The 18,116-nt window shown below is 42.1% G+C and overlaps 1 protein-coding gene and 1 pseudogene across 10 annotated transcripts in view; both read right to left on the reverse strand.

The window, feature by feature from the left end:
• The window catches only part of LOC120033271, a 33,305-nt pseudogene extending 18,366 nt beyond the window's left edge, over positions 1–14,939 (reverse strand).
• Positions 14,940–15,052: 113 nt separating this feature from the next.
• LOC120033359 overlaps positions 15,053–18,116 on the reverse strand; it is a 53,491-nt gene continuing 50,427 nt past the window's right edge. For 6 of the 10 annotated variants that reach the window (XM_038979674.1, XM_038979672.1, XM_038979671.1 and 3 more), the window contains 3 exons: positions 16,827–17,030; positions 16,524–16,607; positions 15,053–16,375 (listed from right to left, as the gene is read on the reverse strand). In XM_038979674.1, the coding sequence (XP_038835602.1) occupies positions 16,528–16,607; positions 16,827–17,030 (284 nt within the window). In that variant the 3' untranslated portion in view covers positions 15,053–16,375; positions 16,524–16,527. The remainder of the gene's footprint in view (positions 16,376–16,523; positions 16,608–16,826; positions 17,031–18,116) is intronic. The other 4 variants (XM_038979675.1, XM_038979673.1, XM_038979668.1 and 1 more) reach the window with 2 other exon arrangements.

Genomic DNA, 18,116 nt, shown 5'->3' on the forward strand with positions numbered 1-18,116 from the left:
TTTGTGTGTGCGTAGTCAGCCCTCCGTCCTTGGGTATGTGTGTGTGTCTGCACCCTTTTCTTATCAGTGTTTATGAATGTTCTGTGTCAGCCATCTGTCTCTGGGTGTGTGAGAAACCCTGCTTAGAAAGAAGTTAGTTATAACAATGTAATAGCAATATGCTTGTGTTATTTTAAATGGTATTTATTACATAACCCAATGCTATATCACATGTGATTGAATATTAGCAACTGTTGGCCTGGGCGCCTGGGTGTCTGTGTGTGTGTGGTGGAAGTAACAGTTAGCCCCAGATAAGTGTGCTGGGAAGCTGTGGTTAGCCTTGAGCGAGAACAGTGTGCTTTGTATGCAGGTGCAAATAGCTCAGACAATGTTGCAGAGCTGTCTGACCTCAGCCTCTGGGGTGAGGGAGCGTAATCTACACAGCAACAGCGCCGGGACACCAAAGAGCGCCAAGAGGCTGGGACTAGCCTGAGTGCCGGCGATAGGCTGAGCAAAGTTTAAACCACGCTCAGCCTCTACTGTGATAGGCCAACAGACGGGTTGTAACTAGTCTGTCACAATATAAGAACAGCTGTTTACTTACATCCTGCCAGTTCTCTGTTCTGCCCTGCGAGGTGATACAGAGAACCCGTATATACGAAAATTGCATTTACCATTTATCGCTTGAGTTTAATAAAAATACTTAAAGTATATTCGGTGACTCTGAATCACATTTTGTCCGGATACCAGATTTGAATTGAAGCAAATCCCTTATAAATGTCATTGACTTACACAGCGACTTCCTACTGAAAGTAATTAACAGAATTCAAATAAAATAGCAATCAATCTATGTTCTTGTGATATTCTGAGATATGCAGATGAGCATCTAACTTCTAATGCTACTTCTGCTTGATGACGTCTTAAATTAGCTGGAGGACTTGCCTGTGGTTTGATTGTTTCCATCACTGGATTTAACTGAAGAGAGAATAGATAAGTTTAGCATTCTCAAACATCTTTGTTGTGACAATTTTGAATGATGATGGGAGAAGTCTCTTGGACCTAGACTTGGCGCTTCGGTTCCGCTTGCCGTGCGGTAGCAGAGAGAACAGTCTATGACTAGGGTGGCTGGAGTCTTTGACAATTTTTAGGGCCTTCCTCTGACACCGCCTGGTATAGAGGTCCTGGATGGCACGAAGCTTGGCCCCAGTGATGTCCTGGGCCGTTCGCACTACCCTCTGTAGTGCCTTGCGGTCGGAGGCCGAGCAGTTGCCATACCAGGCAGTGATGCAACCAGTCAGAATGCTCTTGATGGTGCAGCTGTAGAACCTTTTGACGATCTGAGGACCCATGCCAAATCTTAGGTTTTGTTGTGCCCTCTTCACGACTGTCTTGGTGTGCTTGGACCATGTTAGTTTGTTGGTGATGTGGACACCAAGGAACTTGAAGCTCTCAACCTGTCCACAACAGCCCCGTCAATGAGAATGGGGGCGTGCTGGGTCCTCCTTTTCCTGTAGTCCACAATCATCTCCTTTGTCTTGATTATGTTGAGGGAGATGTTGTTGTCCAGGCACCACACGGCCAGGTCTCTGACCTCCTACCTATAGGCTGTCTTGTTGTTGTCGGTGATCAGGCCTACCACTGTTGTGTCATCGGCAAACTTAATGATGGTGTTGGAGTCGTGCCTGGCCGTGCAGTCATGAGTGAACAGGGAGTACAGGAGGGGACTGAGCACGCACCCCTGAGGGGCCCCTGTGTTGAGGATAAACGCGGCGGATGTGTTGTTACCTACCTTTACCACCTGGGGGCGGCCCGTCAGGAAGTCCAGGATCCAGTTGCAGAGGGAGGTGTTTAGACCCAGGGTCCTTAGCTTATTGATAAGCTTTGAGGGCACTATGATGTTGAACGCTGAGCTGTAGTCAATGAATAGCATTCTCACATAGGTGTTCCTTTTGTCCAGGTGGGAAAGGGCAGTGTGGAGTGCAATAGAGATTGCATCATCTGTGCATCTGTTAGGGCTGTATGCAAATTGGAGTGGGTCTAGGGTTTCTGGGATAATGGTGTTGATGAAAAGCCATGACCAGCCTTTCAAAGCACTTCATGGCTACAGACGTGAGTGCTACGGGTCGGTAGTCATTTAGATAGGTTACCTTAGTGTTCTTGGGCACAAGGACTATGGTGGTCTGCTTAAAACATGTTGGTATTACAGACTCAGACAGGGAGAGGTTGAAGATGTCAGTGAAGACACTTGCCAGTTTGTCAGCGCATGCTTGCAGTGCGCGTCCTGGTAATCCGTCTGGCTCTGCGGCCTTGTGAATGTTGACCTTTTTTAAAGGTCTTACTCACATCGGCTGCTGAGAGCGATATCGCACAGTTGTCTGGAACAGCTGGTGCTCTCATGCATGTTTCAGTGTTATTTGCCTCGAAGCGAGCGTAGAAGTAGTTTAGCTCGTCTGGTAGGCTCGTGTCACTGGGCAGCTCTTGGCTGTGCTTCCCTTAGTAGTCTATAATGGTTTGCAAGCCCTGCCACATCCGAAGAGCATCGGAGCCGGTGTTGTACGATTCGATCTTAGTCCTGTGTTGACACTTTGCCTGTTTGATGGTTCGTCGGAGGGCATAGCGGTATTTCTTTTAAGCTTCCGGGTTAGAGTCTCGCTCCTAGAAAGCGGAAGCTCTAGCCTTTAGCTCAGTGCCGATGTTGCCTGTAATCCATGGCTTCTGATTGGGATATGTACGTATGGTTCACTGTGGGGACGATGTCATCAATGCCCTTATTGATGAAGCCAATGACTGATGTGGTGTACTCCTCAAAGCCATAGGAAGAATCCCGGAACATATTCCAGTCTGTGCTAGCAAAACAGTCCTGTAGCTTAGCATCTGCTTCATCTGACCACTTTTGTATTGACCGAGTCACTGGTGCTTCCTGCTTTAATTTTTGCTTGTAAGCAGGAATCAGGAGGATAGAATTATGGTCAGATTTGCCAAATGGAGGGCGAGGGAGAGCTTTGTATGCGTCTCTGTGTGTGGAGTAAAGGTGGTCTAGAGTTTTTTCCCGTCTGGTTGCACATTTAACATGCTGATAGAAATTTGGTATAACAGATGTAAGTTTCCCTGCATTAAAGTCCCCGGCCACTAGGAACGCCGCTTCTGGATGAGCATTTTCCTGTTTCCTTATGGTGGAATACAGCTGCTCATTGAGTGCGGTTTTAGTGCCAGCATCGGTCTGTGGTGGTATGTAGACAGCTATGAAAAATACAGATGAAAACTCTCTAGGAAGAGTGTGTGGTCTACAGCTTATCATGAGATACTCTACCTCAGGCGAGCAAAACCTTGAGACTTCCTTAGATATCGTGCACCAGCTGTTGTTTACATATATGCATAGTCCGCCACCCCTTGTCTTACCAGACACCGCTGTTCTATCCTGCCGATACAGCCACACAGTGAAGGATAAGATATTAACGTTTTTAATGTCCTGTTGGTAGTTTAATCTTCCTCGTACGTCGTTGATTTTATTTTCCAATAATTGCACGTTAGCTAGTTGAATGGAAGCAGGGGGTTTATTCGATCGCCTACGAATTCTCAGAAGGCAGCCTGACCTCCGTCCTCTTTTTCTCCGTCGTCTCTTCACGCAAATGATGGGGATTTGGGCCTGTTCGCAGTATGTCGTTCACGTTGGGCTCGTTAAAGGAAAAAAAAGCTTCTGCCAGTTTGTGGTGAGAATTCGCTGTTCTGATGTCCAGAAGTTATTTTCGGTCATAAGAGACGGTAGCAGCAACATTATGTACAAAATAAGTTAAAAAATAAGTTACAAACAACGCAAAATATTTGACATAAAAACACAATCGGTTAGGAGCACGTAAAACATCCGCTATCTTCTCCGGCGCCGTCTTGATGATACAGTAGATCAGGGGTAGGTAACCCTGTTCCTGGAGTACTGCAGAATTTTGTTCCAACTAGGCACCACACCAGACCAACTGAGCTAATTGATCAGTTCAGTGATTGCCTAAATTCAGGTTTGCCTAACCCTGCAGTAGATGAATGCTTTAAGCTATAAGCTCTTAAAGACACAAAACCTGCAACGGTCTTAAGACATTCTGAAACAAGCCACATCTCCAAACTGGTAACAGTAATATCAAACAAAACAAGATGGAAACAGTTCTCAGAACTGAAAATGTTCTGATTGACAACCCTGGAGCAGATCAAGTAAAGCAGAAGATTGTGAAATAATTGTCTTTTCAACAGTACAAACAGTACAAACCAGCAAGGGGCGACATTTTGTCCACAGTGTTACCTCTATGGGCGACATTTTGACAGTGAAAAAATGCATAGATGTAAAGATAAACCAAAACCAAGCAGGTTATTTCAAATACTTGTCACAAGTACATCATTTAAAGCACATTTTCCTTGCAGATACCAACCTTATAATACACATTTTATATATGCTAGTCCACACACTGCTAACTTTAAACTCACATTAGTAATCACCTTCTCATACTGTATGTAGATGTCACTAAAACATGTTCTTCAAATAAATGCCACCACAAATAATATGAGAAACACATTCCTGGCAACATCTCCACATATCTGCATTGTCAAAATGTCCCCATAGAAGTACCATGTAAAAGGTGTGTTAGTGTTACTACCTGTGTTAGTGGGCTGATTGTTATTACTCTGATTCATGGAGTAATCTCTAGAAGACTTCTCCCCTACAGTGTGTGGTATCCCGGGAGATCTACCTCGGGGTTTGGGGATAGAGGAGAGGTATGTGCTGCGACTTTGGCTCCCTCTGCTGGGAGTACACGGGCTGGGCACCCCGACATGCATGGCCCCAAGTAGAGAAATTAGGCGAAACCAGCCGTGGAGGCCACATAATAGGAGCACATAATAGGAGAACAGAGAGACCGACATAGAGTAGAAGCTGAGAAGAAGGACCGAGCCAGCCCTACGTGATTTTATTTTATTGCCTAGTTAAGTCGTGTTTGCTGACTAGAACCTCCCTGTCTCTGTGTTAATCTCTGCACGCTCAACCCAACACCCCATGATTTACCACAAGTGCTATAAACTGTATTCATGGCAACCTCAGAAAGAACCCCTGAAGCTCCATGGTTGGCAACCTGAACATCCCCTACAGTGTGATAAACAGTATCCGGGGAAACAGAAATCTGATTGTTGACTGCATCCCTAAAGTTACACCATCCATCAACATTGTTTACAGCAAACAGAGTAAAAGACGTTCCTTGCGTAAGGTTATGATCAGAAAACTTGGAAATATTCTGGGTGGTAGGACTACAGCTATGCACTCTCTCTCTCTCTCGCACACACACACTTAGATTAAAACAGGTTTCTTGATTTCTGGGATGGGACAAAAACAACACTGCTATCCTGTGCTGTGAGGAAGCATGTGTGCAGTGCATGGAAGGTTGTGAATATAGTGAAGTACATGAATAATGTTGTGTTTGTATTACTTTGGCGACCCTGTTAGCAGGTTGAATATGGATCAGAGTCAATTTAGGGCAAAACTTACAATAAATTCCACCCCAAACCTTTTTAAAAAGTTGATCCGGGTGTCTTGGGGATATCCTGAAATTAAAAAGACACACAAATGTTAGACTTTATTAAGACACTTAAAGCGTGTAAATGAAATTCACATTGTCTAACATTTTGGTGAGGCAGTGAGTATGAAGAGTTGAACCAGGAAGAGCCAGACAATCATCATACCTTTTATTTTCTTCCATACCAACCAAATCTGGAAGTAAAAATGTTTATATTTGATCACTTCTTAAAGTACAAGTCTGCATTAATTTTACGTCAGCTATGGAGAATGACTTTACCCACAATTACATGTTTAAGCTGCAATAACAAGCCATCATGTCTGACAGCACCAATAAACAACCTGCATACAGTACCTGCACATCTGAACACTACTGTAAATTTCAGGTACCACAGGTATCCCCTTCAGGGGGTATAGCTCACTGTTGTTGCTGCTGTTATGTCAATCTGTGCTTCACAACTATGTACATGTACAGTACTCTGTTACTGTAGATGTGCTGTTCTTACCTATTCATTAGGCAGACAAGTGTTAATAATGCAGTGACAATGAAAGGAACAACAGCACCGATATTGGAAGGCTCTGAAATGATTTTTCTTTTTATTGATACTTTGACAGGAGTTAATCAGGAATTCAACATAGTGCAGCATTCAAAATGTCCTACAACACTAGCAGTGTTACTAACATATCAATACATAAGACTGTAACACACTTATGAGTGTCCACTCACCTGAACCAAACACCTCTCCAACTGGCTCACTGACTTCCACACTAACAGCGTTATTCAGCTTGCAGATGTACTTGTAACCATTGGTTGATTTGCCAGTGTTGCTCTTAGAGACATTCCTCTGTTTGTATAAGACCTCCCATGCTCCCTCCCCCACTTTCCAGCTGTAGGTGACGGGTTCAGCATCAGTGGTGTTGCCCTCACAGGTCAGAGTGCAGGAGGTTTTGTCTGGGTTACAGGAAGAAGTGATTGTGGGTTTGGGGACTGCCTCTTTAAATAGAGGAAAGACACAGGAATAATTTGGAAAAATGCTTGAGGTAGTGTTGCACGGTATACGGAATCTTAAGGTACTTGTTCAATACTAGAACATGAAAAATGATTCGGCACTAGAATTTGTGTTACTTTCGGTGCTGCAGATGTCCCCCTTAACCGCGCACGGTGCCTGCTCCACTTAGCCTGCATTGCGGGTCTGTGCTGCATCATGTTGGCTCTCTATGCATGCTGCACAGAAGTTACCACACTTGAATAGTAGGACAAGGCATGTAGAAATGTTGAAACGGTTAATTACTGTTTGCAAAACAATGTCCATACATACAGGCTAGAACACTTCACAATGTAAGAAGATACCGGTAGCTTCCAGCTTTGTAAACTTTCCTTGCTAGCTTACAGCTGAAGCTAAGATCAATTCACTACTCTAGTACTTTGTTTGTGATAATATGCTAAATATGGTGATTTCAAAGCTGATTGCCACAAACTTGACTCATTCACTTAAAAATCGGTTTCTCTCTCGCACATCACTCCCAAAAATGATCTATTGCCTCAGCAAGCTGAATGTGTGTGTGAATAGGGCTCCGATGGGCCGCCTCCTGAATGACATCATTATTGGTTAAAGAGACGCTTGTCTAAAATAAGGTCCCTCTATGCAAATTTTGTTGATCAGTTCAATAAAATAAGTCCCAAATGGAAGGGAAACAGATTGATTGTCAACTGTAGTCCCATGATATCAGCCAAAACAAGCTCAATAACAATGCATGTACACACTCCTATTGATTATGCATTCACCTGTATTGTGAATAGGCCAAGCCTAAATGGCATTCTCAATAGAGATTTACCATTCAAATAAATGATTAACATTGGTAAAAATCAAATCAAATTGATTGTATGATTGATATATTAATGCATACATGGCTGTCTCTGAAAAATGTTGATGTAAAAATGTTCTAATGTAATGATATTGAACTCAAAAGATGCCCAATGATTGAACAAAGCAAGAGCTGAGTTTACCTGTCTGTATCAAGTGCCATTCTGTGACTTTGGTTAATATGCCTTCTTTTTTTTGATGTGGTATCGAGTATCATGATACTAAACCTGGTATCGAAGTCAACATTCTGGTATCTTGACAACACTATTGTGAGGCACTACATAACCTGCAGTTTCGTGCACGTCACGCGCACACATGCACATACCACAGGAGGGTGGTGGCACCTTAATTGGGAAGGTCGGGCTTGTGGTAACGGCTACAGTGGAATTGTATCAAATAGATCAAACACATGGTTTCCAGGTGTTAGATGCCATAGCATTTGCTCCGTTCCGGCCATTATCATTAGCCGTCCTCCCCTCAGCAGCCTCCTGTCACACATAGTACAAACACATGAACACAAACACACATGTACACATACAGTCCCGTGAAAAAGTACTTTCCCCCTTTCTGATTCTCTATTTTTTTATATTCTTTTGACACTGAATATTTTTAGATCTTCAACCAAAATATAAAATTAGAAAGGGAACCGAAGCAAACAAGTAACACAACATATGGATACTTATTTAATAAACAAAGTTTGCAACACTCAATGCCCCTGTGTGAAAAAAGTAATTGCCTTTACACTCAATAACTGGTTGTGCCACCTTTAGCTGCAATGACTCCAACCAAATGCTTCCTGTAATTGTTGATCAGTGTCTCACATTGCTGTGGAGGAATTTTGGCCTATTTTTCCATGGAGAACTGCCTTAACTCAGCAAAATTTGAGGGTTTTGGCGCATTAATTGCTATTTTCAGATCCTTGCACAACATCTGTTGGGCTTAGGTCTGGACTAGGCCATTCCAAAATGTTTATATTTGTTGCTTTTCAGCCATTCTGATGTGGACTTGCTTGTGTGTTTTGGATCATTGTTTTACTGCATGACCCAGCTGCATTTCAGCTTCAGCTCACGGACAGATGGCCTGACATTCTCCTTCAGAATGGTCTGATACAGAGCAGAATTCATGGTTCTTTCAATGATGGCAAGTCGTCAAAGTACTGAGACAGCAAAGCATCCTCAAACCATTACACTACCACCACCAAATGTTGTGGAAGGACCTGAAACGAGCAGCTCATGCGCCAAAACCCTCAAGTATCCACATGTTGTTTTATTTGTTCACTCAGGTTTCCTTTATCTAATATTACGTTTTGGTTGAAGATCAGAAAAATATTCAGTGTAAAAAAATATGTTAAAATAGAGCAAATCAGAAAGGGGGCAAATACTTTTTCACAGCACTATATACACACAAACACACACATATAACAAGGTACTGATGACAGACAGTTTATATGTCTTGTAAACAGTGGCGATCTTGGTGGGGCAAAAATGTTTATAAAATGGTAGATGCATGCCAGCAAAGCCACTACACAACACTAACAAATACATTAATTGCACTATAACAGTGACAAACGGTGCCCAACAGCAGGGCTTTCTTTTCAACATCATGGAGTGAATCCTTACCACTGTTACACCTGGCTATCAGCGGAGCCTTGTCTGACAGCAAAACAGTTCATTCACCCTCATTTACTGCATTTTTAAATAACATAGCTGATATGGCTGACTTGCTTAAACAAATGTGGTTTCTACTGACAATTTAGATGTACAAACTATGGCATAAGGGAACGATGAGTGGATAAAAGGCAGTCCGTAATTTTGATGAAGACATTAATGAGCGAACTAAGATGGACGTAGTCAATATAACTATTTGTTCAGCACTGTCACGTCTACTCCTGCTCCCCCCCTCTGGTGTTCGACGTCGCCAGAATACTAACCATCGGTCCTGGGAATCATCATTAAGCGCACCTGCAGATCCTTATGATTCACACCTGGACGCCATTATCTTCCTTATTACCTCCCCTTTATCTGTCCCTCCCTTACGTTCATTCCTCAGTCGGTATTGTTCCTGTGTTTATGCATTATCGCCACTGTTTCGCTGTCTCGTTTCATATTTGTTGTTTTATTAAACGTTTCACCTGCTTCTCGATTTACAGCGTCATCGCTACAAGCACTTTTGAAATGTACAGCGACAGAATTCAGAACATGGTTGTTCTTACAATATTCTCCCTGTACACCAAGTCAGAATCATATAATAAATAAAGGGGACATATAAGCAGACAATGAAAGTTCTTAAAATATTAAATGATGACATTTCTCTAAAACAGGCTATAGGCTATATGTGCACCACCAAGTCAGAACATTAGGCTGTTATGAAGGGGAAAGGGACTAAATTATTAAGGTGAGGCACGTGGGCTACTAACAGGTTAATATTCAACAGTTTGCAAACTGATATGTGACACGTATTAACACCAAAATAACATGCAAAACTTTTTTATAGCTAAACAGATGGGGCTCTGCTGTTAAACTCCACAGAATAAACTCCACTGTCTATTTGCATCAATCCACTGATTCTCAGCTCTCCAGTATTCTGGTCCAGGGTTGTACGCTCTTTGAAGGCAGCATAGATGTCCAGACCACCAAAATCCTTGTTCTTCCCATGCTTCCATATGATGCTTGTGATGAGGTCAGTCACTGTGGACTTGTCCTACATCAACACGAGCTCACCCCCCACCTTAAGATTAAGCTGATCTGGAAAAACAGACATTCCAAACATATAAAAGAGTATTGATGTATTCAAATTAGAAGCCAGGGTAACACTTTATTTTAAAGGGTATAAATGTTACTCCATTGGCATTAAAAATAACAGTATTAACTTTCTGAGCTGCCCACTTTGCCCAGAATTTGCCCACTCACTGCCGTTGGAGTTAACTGAGGGTATCATCATCATCACAATTATTGAGACACTACAAAATTACCCAGCTCTCACAGTGCATCCAAAATCAACACTTCTAATGCTTCCCCCAGAGAAGGTAGAGAAAGCAAGAAGCCCCACTACCCAATTTTTTCTGATCGGGGCGGGGCCACTCTGGTCTACTTATTGCCCCCACCCCATGGAGGAGGTTCCCCAGGGTGAGACATCACACTGGATAATTGTTTCTGGGTGGGGTGGGTGAGGCAAGCAGGAGGGGAAAGTAAGTAGACCAGAGCCAGCTGTTCCCTCTCGTGTGAGCATGCCAGATATTATGGATGAACCATGAGCTCACACGGGAAAAGCATGCTCACACCACACGGTAAAAGTATACTAACACGAGAGAGGAAACACCCACTTAAGACCAGAACCGTCACCATTTTTTTCAATGGTAAAAGGCCTCAGTAAAATGTGTTATTTATCCACCATCTTTGCTTCCACTTCTAACCAACAACTATAACTATGTATACTGAACCAAAATATAAACGCAACATGGAAAGTGTTGGTCCCATGTTCCATGAGCTGAAATAAAAGATCCCAGAAATTTGCCATATGCACAAAAAGCTTATTTCTCTCAAATGTTGTGCACAAATTTGTTTACATCCTTGTTAGTGAGCATTTCTCCTTTGTCAGGATAATCCATCCACCTGACAGGTGTGGTATATCAACAAGCTGATTAAACAGTATGATCATTACACAGGTGAATTTTGTGCTAGGGACAATAAAAGGCCACTCTAAAATGTGCAGTTCTGTCACACAACACAATGCCACAGATGTTTCCGTATGGCGTCATTTGGGCGAGCTGTTTGCTGACATCAATGTTGTGAACAGAGTGCCCCATGGTGGCGGTGGGGTTATGGTATGGGCAGACAAAAGCTACAGTCACGCCATGACCGTAGATTGCTTTGTATGTTTCTATTTTTAGTTTGGTCAGGGTGTGATGTGGGTGGGTATTCTATGTCTGGGTATTCTATGTTGTAGGTCTAGGTTTTCTGTTTCTGTGTGTTTGGCCTGGTGTGGTTCCCAATCAGAGGCAGCTATCTATCGTTGTCTCTGATTGGGAGCCATATTTAGGTAGCCTGTTTTCCCACTTTTGTTTGTGGGTGGTTGTTTCCTGTTTCAGTGTTTGCACCATACGGGACTGTTTCGGTTGTTTGTTTGTGTTTTGTTATTTTTGTTCTGTGTTCATTTTGATTTATTAAAAATCTATTATGGACACTTACCACGCTGCACCTTGGTCCTCCTCTCCTTCTCCAGATGACAATCGTTACATACAGACAATGAACACAATTGCATTTTATCTATGGCCATTTGAATGCACACAGTTACCGTGACAAGATCCTGAGGCCCATTGTCGTACCATTCATCCACCGCCATCACCTAATGTTTCAGTATGACAATACACAGTCCCATGTCGCAAGGATCTATACACAATTGCAGGAAGCTGAAAATGTCCCAGTTCTTCCATGCCCTGCATATTCACCAGCCATGTTACCCATTGAGCATGTTTGAGATGTTCTGGATTGACGTGTACAACAGCATGTTCCAGTTCACGCCAATATCCAGCAACTTCGCACAGCTATTGAAAAGGAGTGGGACAACATTCCACAGTCTCTATGCGAAGGAGATGTGTTGCGCTGCATGAGGCAAATGGTGGTCACACCAGATTCTGACTGGTTTTCTGATCCACGCCCCTCCGTTTTTTTTAAGGTATCTGTGACCAACAGATGCAGATCTGTATTCCCAGTCGTGAAATCCATAGTTTAGCAAATCATTTATTTATTTCAGTTGACTGATTTCCTTTTATGTACTTTAACTCAGTAAAATCTTTGAAATTGTTGCATGTTGCGTTTTATATTTTTGTTCTGTGTATATTTTGTCAATTTTGAATTCAGTCTAACACAAAATGTGAAATTAGTCAATGGGTACGGATACTTCCTAAAGGCACTGTGAGTGAGGGTTAACACAAAATATTTCAGCTGTTAAAATCTCTCTGCTTGCCAATACAATAGTCCTGTAATATGTCATCATTGGGAGGCAGAAGTGGAAACCGCAAGGGTTGAGGAGTAACTGATGACAACCTACCCAACCCTGGAAACCCCCTATTTCTTATGCTAAAGCCACCCACACACACACACACACAGCCAAAATGAATCATCATTTTATGGACCTGCAGATAGGCCTTATACAGTCACATACTAAAGTTATAGGGTGTGGTCGACATATTTAAAACGTAGCCTACTTCTGCGACCATGACTTATGCTTCGAACACACGGATAACGTTTGCATTTTGGTACATCATAATTACATTAATTGCCTATGAAACGCTGTATTTGCCTTGCAGCATTGCGTTACAGAGGCAGTTGCAGTGCGTTTGGTGTGGTGCATACTTTGGATTTATCGAACGTATGCGTCAAACTGTATGCGTACACGGCTTGACAGGAATGGTAGCAGGTGAATGTTGAACTTTTGTTGCATACATATCCAGATGATGCTGCGTCCTATTTAGCGCATTGATACTGTCGGTGTGTTCGAAGCGTGTTTATTAGCAGTGTCCTAAGATTATGCTGCATTGACTTGTGATATCCTTGTTTGTAATCAGCACCCATAACAGACAGTAACTTGTAGTAAACACGAGTGCATCTTTAAAAGAAGAGTTTCGCGCCACCCAGACAACAGCATGTGCAACAGAATAACCCACCTGATGAAACTGCGCGAAGTATCGCTTCTGTCAAAGTGACGCTATGAAGTGTGAGCCTTTTCTTAGAAGTAATTTTGCTAGCTTGTTTGTAGCTACCGACTGTTTGTAGTATGTTGACTCACTGTGGCGGTCTTAAGCCTGCCTACCAAGCAGACATACGTAAAAGTGAAAGTAAAACTTGTCTGTAATTTTTTGGTTTTATTTTAGATTCCTCAAAGTAGCCATCCTTTACCTTAATGACAGCTTTGCAATCTCTCAACCAGCTTCATGAGGTAGTCACCTGGAATGCTTTTCCAACAGTCTTGAAGGAGTTCCCACATATGCTGATTACTTGTTGGCTGCTTTTACTAAACTCTGCGGTCCAACTCATCCCAAACCATCTCAACTGGGTTGAGATTGGGTGATTGTGGAGGCCAGGTCATCTGATGCAGCACTCCATCACTCTCCTTCTTGGTCAAAGACCCCTTACACAGCTGGAGGTGTGTTGGGTCATTGTCCTGTTGAAAAACAAGTGATAGTCCCACTAAGCGCAAACCAGATGGGATGGTGTATCACTGCAGAATGCTGTGGTAGCCATGCTGGTTGAGTGTGCCTTGAATTCTAAATAAATCACTGACAATGTCACCAGCAAAAGCACCCCCACACCTCCTCCTCCATGCTTCACGGTGGGAACCCCCACACCTCCTCCATGCTTCACGGTGGGAACCCCACAAGCAGAGATCATCCGTTCAGCTACTCTGCCTCTCACAAAGACACGGCAGTTGCAACCAAAAATCTCACATTTGGAATCATCAGATCAAAAGACATTTCCACTGGTCTAATGTCCATTGCTCGTCTTTCCTTGCCCAAGCAAGACTGTTCTTCATGTTGGTGTCCTTTAGTAATGGTTTCTTTGCAGCAATTCGACCATGAAGGCCTGATTCACGTAGTCTCCTCTGAACAGTTGATGTTGAGATGTGTCTGTTACTTGAACTCTGTGAGGTGCAATCTGAGGTGCAGTTAATTGACGATTTCTGAGGCTGGTAACTGTAATGAACTTATCCCCTGCAGCAGAGAGAACTTTGGGTCTTCCTTTCCTGTGGCGGTCCTCATGAGAGCCAGTTTCAACATAACGCTTGATGGTTTTTGAGACTGCACTTGAAGAAACTTTCAAAGTTCTTGAAATTTTCCAGATTGACTGACCTTCATGTCTTAAAGTAATGATGGACTGTTGTTTGTCTTTGCTTATTTGAGCTGTTCTTGCCATAACATGGACTTGGTCTTTTACCAAATAGGACTATCTTCTGTATACCACCCCTACCTTGTCCCAACACAACTGATTGGCTCAAACGCATTAAGGCAAGGAATTCACACCTATTAATTGAAATGCATTCCAGGTGACCACATCATGAAGCTGGTTGAGAGAATGCCAAGAATTAGCAAAGCTGCAATGGTGTACTTAAGTAGCACTTTAAAGTACTTTTACATAAGTCGTTTTGGGGGGGTATCTGTGCTTTACTATTTATATTTTGGACAACTTTTACTTCACTACATTCCTAAAGAAAATAATGTACTTTTTACTCCATACATTTTCCCTGACACCCAAAAGTGTGTCACATTTTGAATGCTTAGCAGGACAATAAAATGATCTAATTCACACACCTATCAAGACAACATCCCTGGTTATTTTGCCTCTGGAAAATGTCAAGAACTTTGAAAGTTTCTTCAAGTGCCGTTGCAAAAACCATCAAGCGCTATGAGGAAACTGGCTCTCATGAGGACCGCCACAGGAAAGGAAGACCCAGAGTTACCTCTGCTACAGAGGAGAAGTTCATTTGAGTTACCAGCCTCATTTTGATGTCTTCACTATGATAATACATGTCGACACACCCTCTCCCCCCATGTAGAAAATTGTAAAAATAAAGAAAAACCCCTTGAATGAGTAGGTGTGTCCAAACTTTTGACTGGTACTATATATATATACAAAATACTCCGAAATGAGTGGAGAAAAATACTCTGACAAAAGTTCTCCGCAGCACCCCTTGTTAATTTCATATTTAAATATATTTGGCCTGAATGTTTTTTGCAAAATATATAAAGGCTTTTATACAAAATACTTACATACATAACACACACCACACATACACTAGGATTAATGTACAACAGGGGGAAATTATCATGTCAATATAATCATGCAAATAATTCAGTTAAAATACAGTAGGCCTAAGGTATGTACAGGGCATGGGCATTCCTCTGCTTTATCTTGACATGTGCATAACACTTGCTAGCAATCATTTTGTTATGAAATAGAAGAGAGGACAGGTGGAAGCTCAGAAATATGCAGAGTAGAAGCGGCAGCTTTGGACATTACTTACTAAACGAGATTAAAATAAAGTAACACGTGTAACGTTGCCACATTAAATGTGATACGAAACAGAATGAATGGTCATGCATGTATTCCTTGCCCTGATTTAAGTGCCACAGAGTGGATATTCTGTTGATTGGCCAGAAATGATACCTGTCAATTTAAGTATGTGGTCATGTGTGTAGGAAAGGGAAGAGCAAAAAAAAAGAACAAAAAGAACAAAGAGGAAATGCTTTTTTGAAAACTTTGCAAGTAAAATAGCTCTGTAATGGTGTAGTTTAAAGCTGTTCCAATGGATTATTTGCCATCAAAAGGGAAATTACTGGATTTAAGGACTTCTATTCAACACCACGGAGTGATGAGTGTATCTGATTGAATGTGAATTGTTGATCGACTCTCCTGCTCTTACAATTGGAATATAATTTATATTTTTTGTGGCTTTACCTTTTTTGGAAAGAACTGAATTGAATCTTGGGAATCCTGGATTTAAAGGACATTTTTGGTTGAACTGAATCTCTTTTTGACTTTGACCTTTGGACTACTGACGGTATTGACTATTAGTTTGATTGCTGGTTACATCCGATACAGAAAGCCGTATTGCATCCAATTTTGTGTTGGTTTATGATTTGTTGCTGCTTCATTTCTAATCAAAGCTTTAATATGATGCTTTAAAGGTGCTTCGCTTTGTTGGGGTTGTGCATTTTTATACTTTCTCAATTTCAAAAAGGTCTTCTAGGGGTCAAACTATTGCTACACATTTCCCACTCCTTGTTTTTATAAAGCACACTTGTTTAGAAAGGACCAGTGATGTTATAAATGGACCTCAGTTTCACCGAACACCAACCAGTCTATTGCTATGGAAATGTTCTCTGAACGTTAGAATGCCTTGTCGTCCAGTGCTGGTAACCCAGATGAGACGGTGGGTTCTCTTGTCTTCATGATCCTCTGTGTACCTCTGGTCCACAGTTCCCTGTCTAGAGAGAAGTCAGTTAGTAGGAACAAGAGTTGGTAACATACTAACAGTCTGCTTATAGTGAGTTGACCAGAGTGTAAGAAGAAGTATTGCACAATAAAGGGAAATGAAGTGAAAACAGTCTACATTGTTATCACACTCCAACTTACCGTCCTACAATGCTGAATTCTCTTCTGCTGCCCCCTCTCCATTGTCGTGCTTCACCTCGTCTTCGTTCAGCAGCACGGACACCTCTGCAAGAAAACACAGTAGGAGAACTCAACTGGAGAAATGAAACCATTCAGAATTAATGTGATTCAAGAATGCTATAATTACAATGGCACTGATTCCTGCTCTGTTATGACAGTTTAAGATGAAGCCAGTCTTTCCCATCTATTTGAGACTGAGGTCTGTACATTTATCCTGATGCATTCAGAGGGACTTGATGTTTACTATCCCTTACTCATACACACCTCCATTTGCCTCTCCTTTTTCAGCTGCGTTTAGGTCACCCCCTGGTGCAGCGCTGCCATCCGTTTTAGACCCATCCTCGCCCACTGGTGCAGTACTGCCATCCGTTTTAGACTCATCCTCGCCCACTGGTGCAGTACTGCCATCCGTTTTAGACTCATCCTCGCCCACTGGTGCAGCGCTGCCATCTGTTTTAGACTCGCCTACTGAGGAAACAAACAGAGGGTAAACCATGTACTACAGCCTCTCTACTGAACCACCAGTGTTTCCGAGACAGTGTTTTCTTAGACAGGACAAGCCCTCCCACCACAATGTTTTTCAAACCCGACTTGTTCTAACAATCCTCAACATATTTGATTGTAGAATTCCATTGGAATGCCACTTTCACCTCAATCTGTAACCAGGTGTCCATCCAACCTTATTAATGGAAGTACATGTCCGATTACATTCTTTTTAATGACCAGCCTGATGGAAACAGCTAATGTCAGTAAACTTTCCAAATGTCGACAAAACACGCAAGACAAGGTGGGATCTTTTTGTGTCTGTCAAATTAATTATGTGAGAAATGACAGTGGAAACGCTTTTATGCACAAATATTGATTTAATAACGATCATATTAAAGTAAACTTGGAGTCACGCAATGACGTGTGGTCCTGCCACTACGACTCTGGAAAGTACGCAGTTTATTAGGTTACAGATTAAATAAATTATGAACTTCACAGGGTGGTGAAAGTCCAAGGTGATGAGTTTGATGCTCTTTTCAAATAAATATCGAGGGTCTTATTCTGGTGACATGATGATAGATGGTTGGGTGCTGTTTGACAAATAAAAACATAATCTGACTTTTGTCCATAATAATCTCATCATGTATGCTATGCCCGCACTGTATCTGCGAGCTGTTGGCTAGAGGTCACATTTTTGGGTGAAAAACCATCAGAAGAATTGAAAATGGGATGGAAACCCACTTAAGTTGTATTTTTTATTCAGTAGATGGGAAATTAACTGCAAACGTTATTTTTATGTGTACCATGTCATCACGCACAGCCTTATATCCGCAACAAGTCAGTTTAATGGAAACATCTCTCTGGTGGAAAAACATGCATATTGTTTTTATGCAGATTTTAGAATATTCTCATGAAAATCTGTCGCCAATTGGATGGAAACCTAGCTAGTGTCTAAACCTCCTTCAGGTTTTGTCACCGGCTTAACACTGTTGGCATTGTTGCCAGCCGTCCCTGAGGACAGAATAACAAAGTTTGTCTATAAATCATCTCCCCCAGCTAAGTATGACT

The sequence above is a fragment of the Salvelinus namaycush genome, chromosome 40 (assembly GCF_016432855.1).
Source record: "Salvelinus namaycush isolate Seneca chromosome 40, SaNama_1.0, whole genome shotgun sequence".
In the NCBI taxonomy this organism is placed as follows: domain Eukaryota; kingdom Metazoa; phylum Chordata; class Actinopteri; order Salmoniformes; family Salmonidae; genus Salvelinus; species Salvelinus namaycush.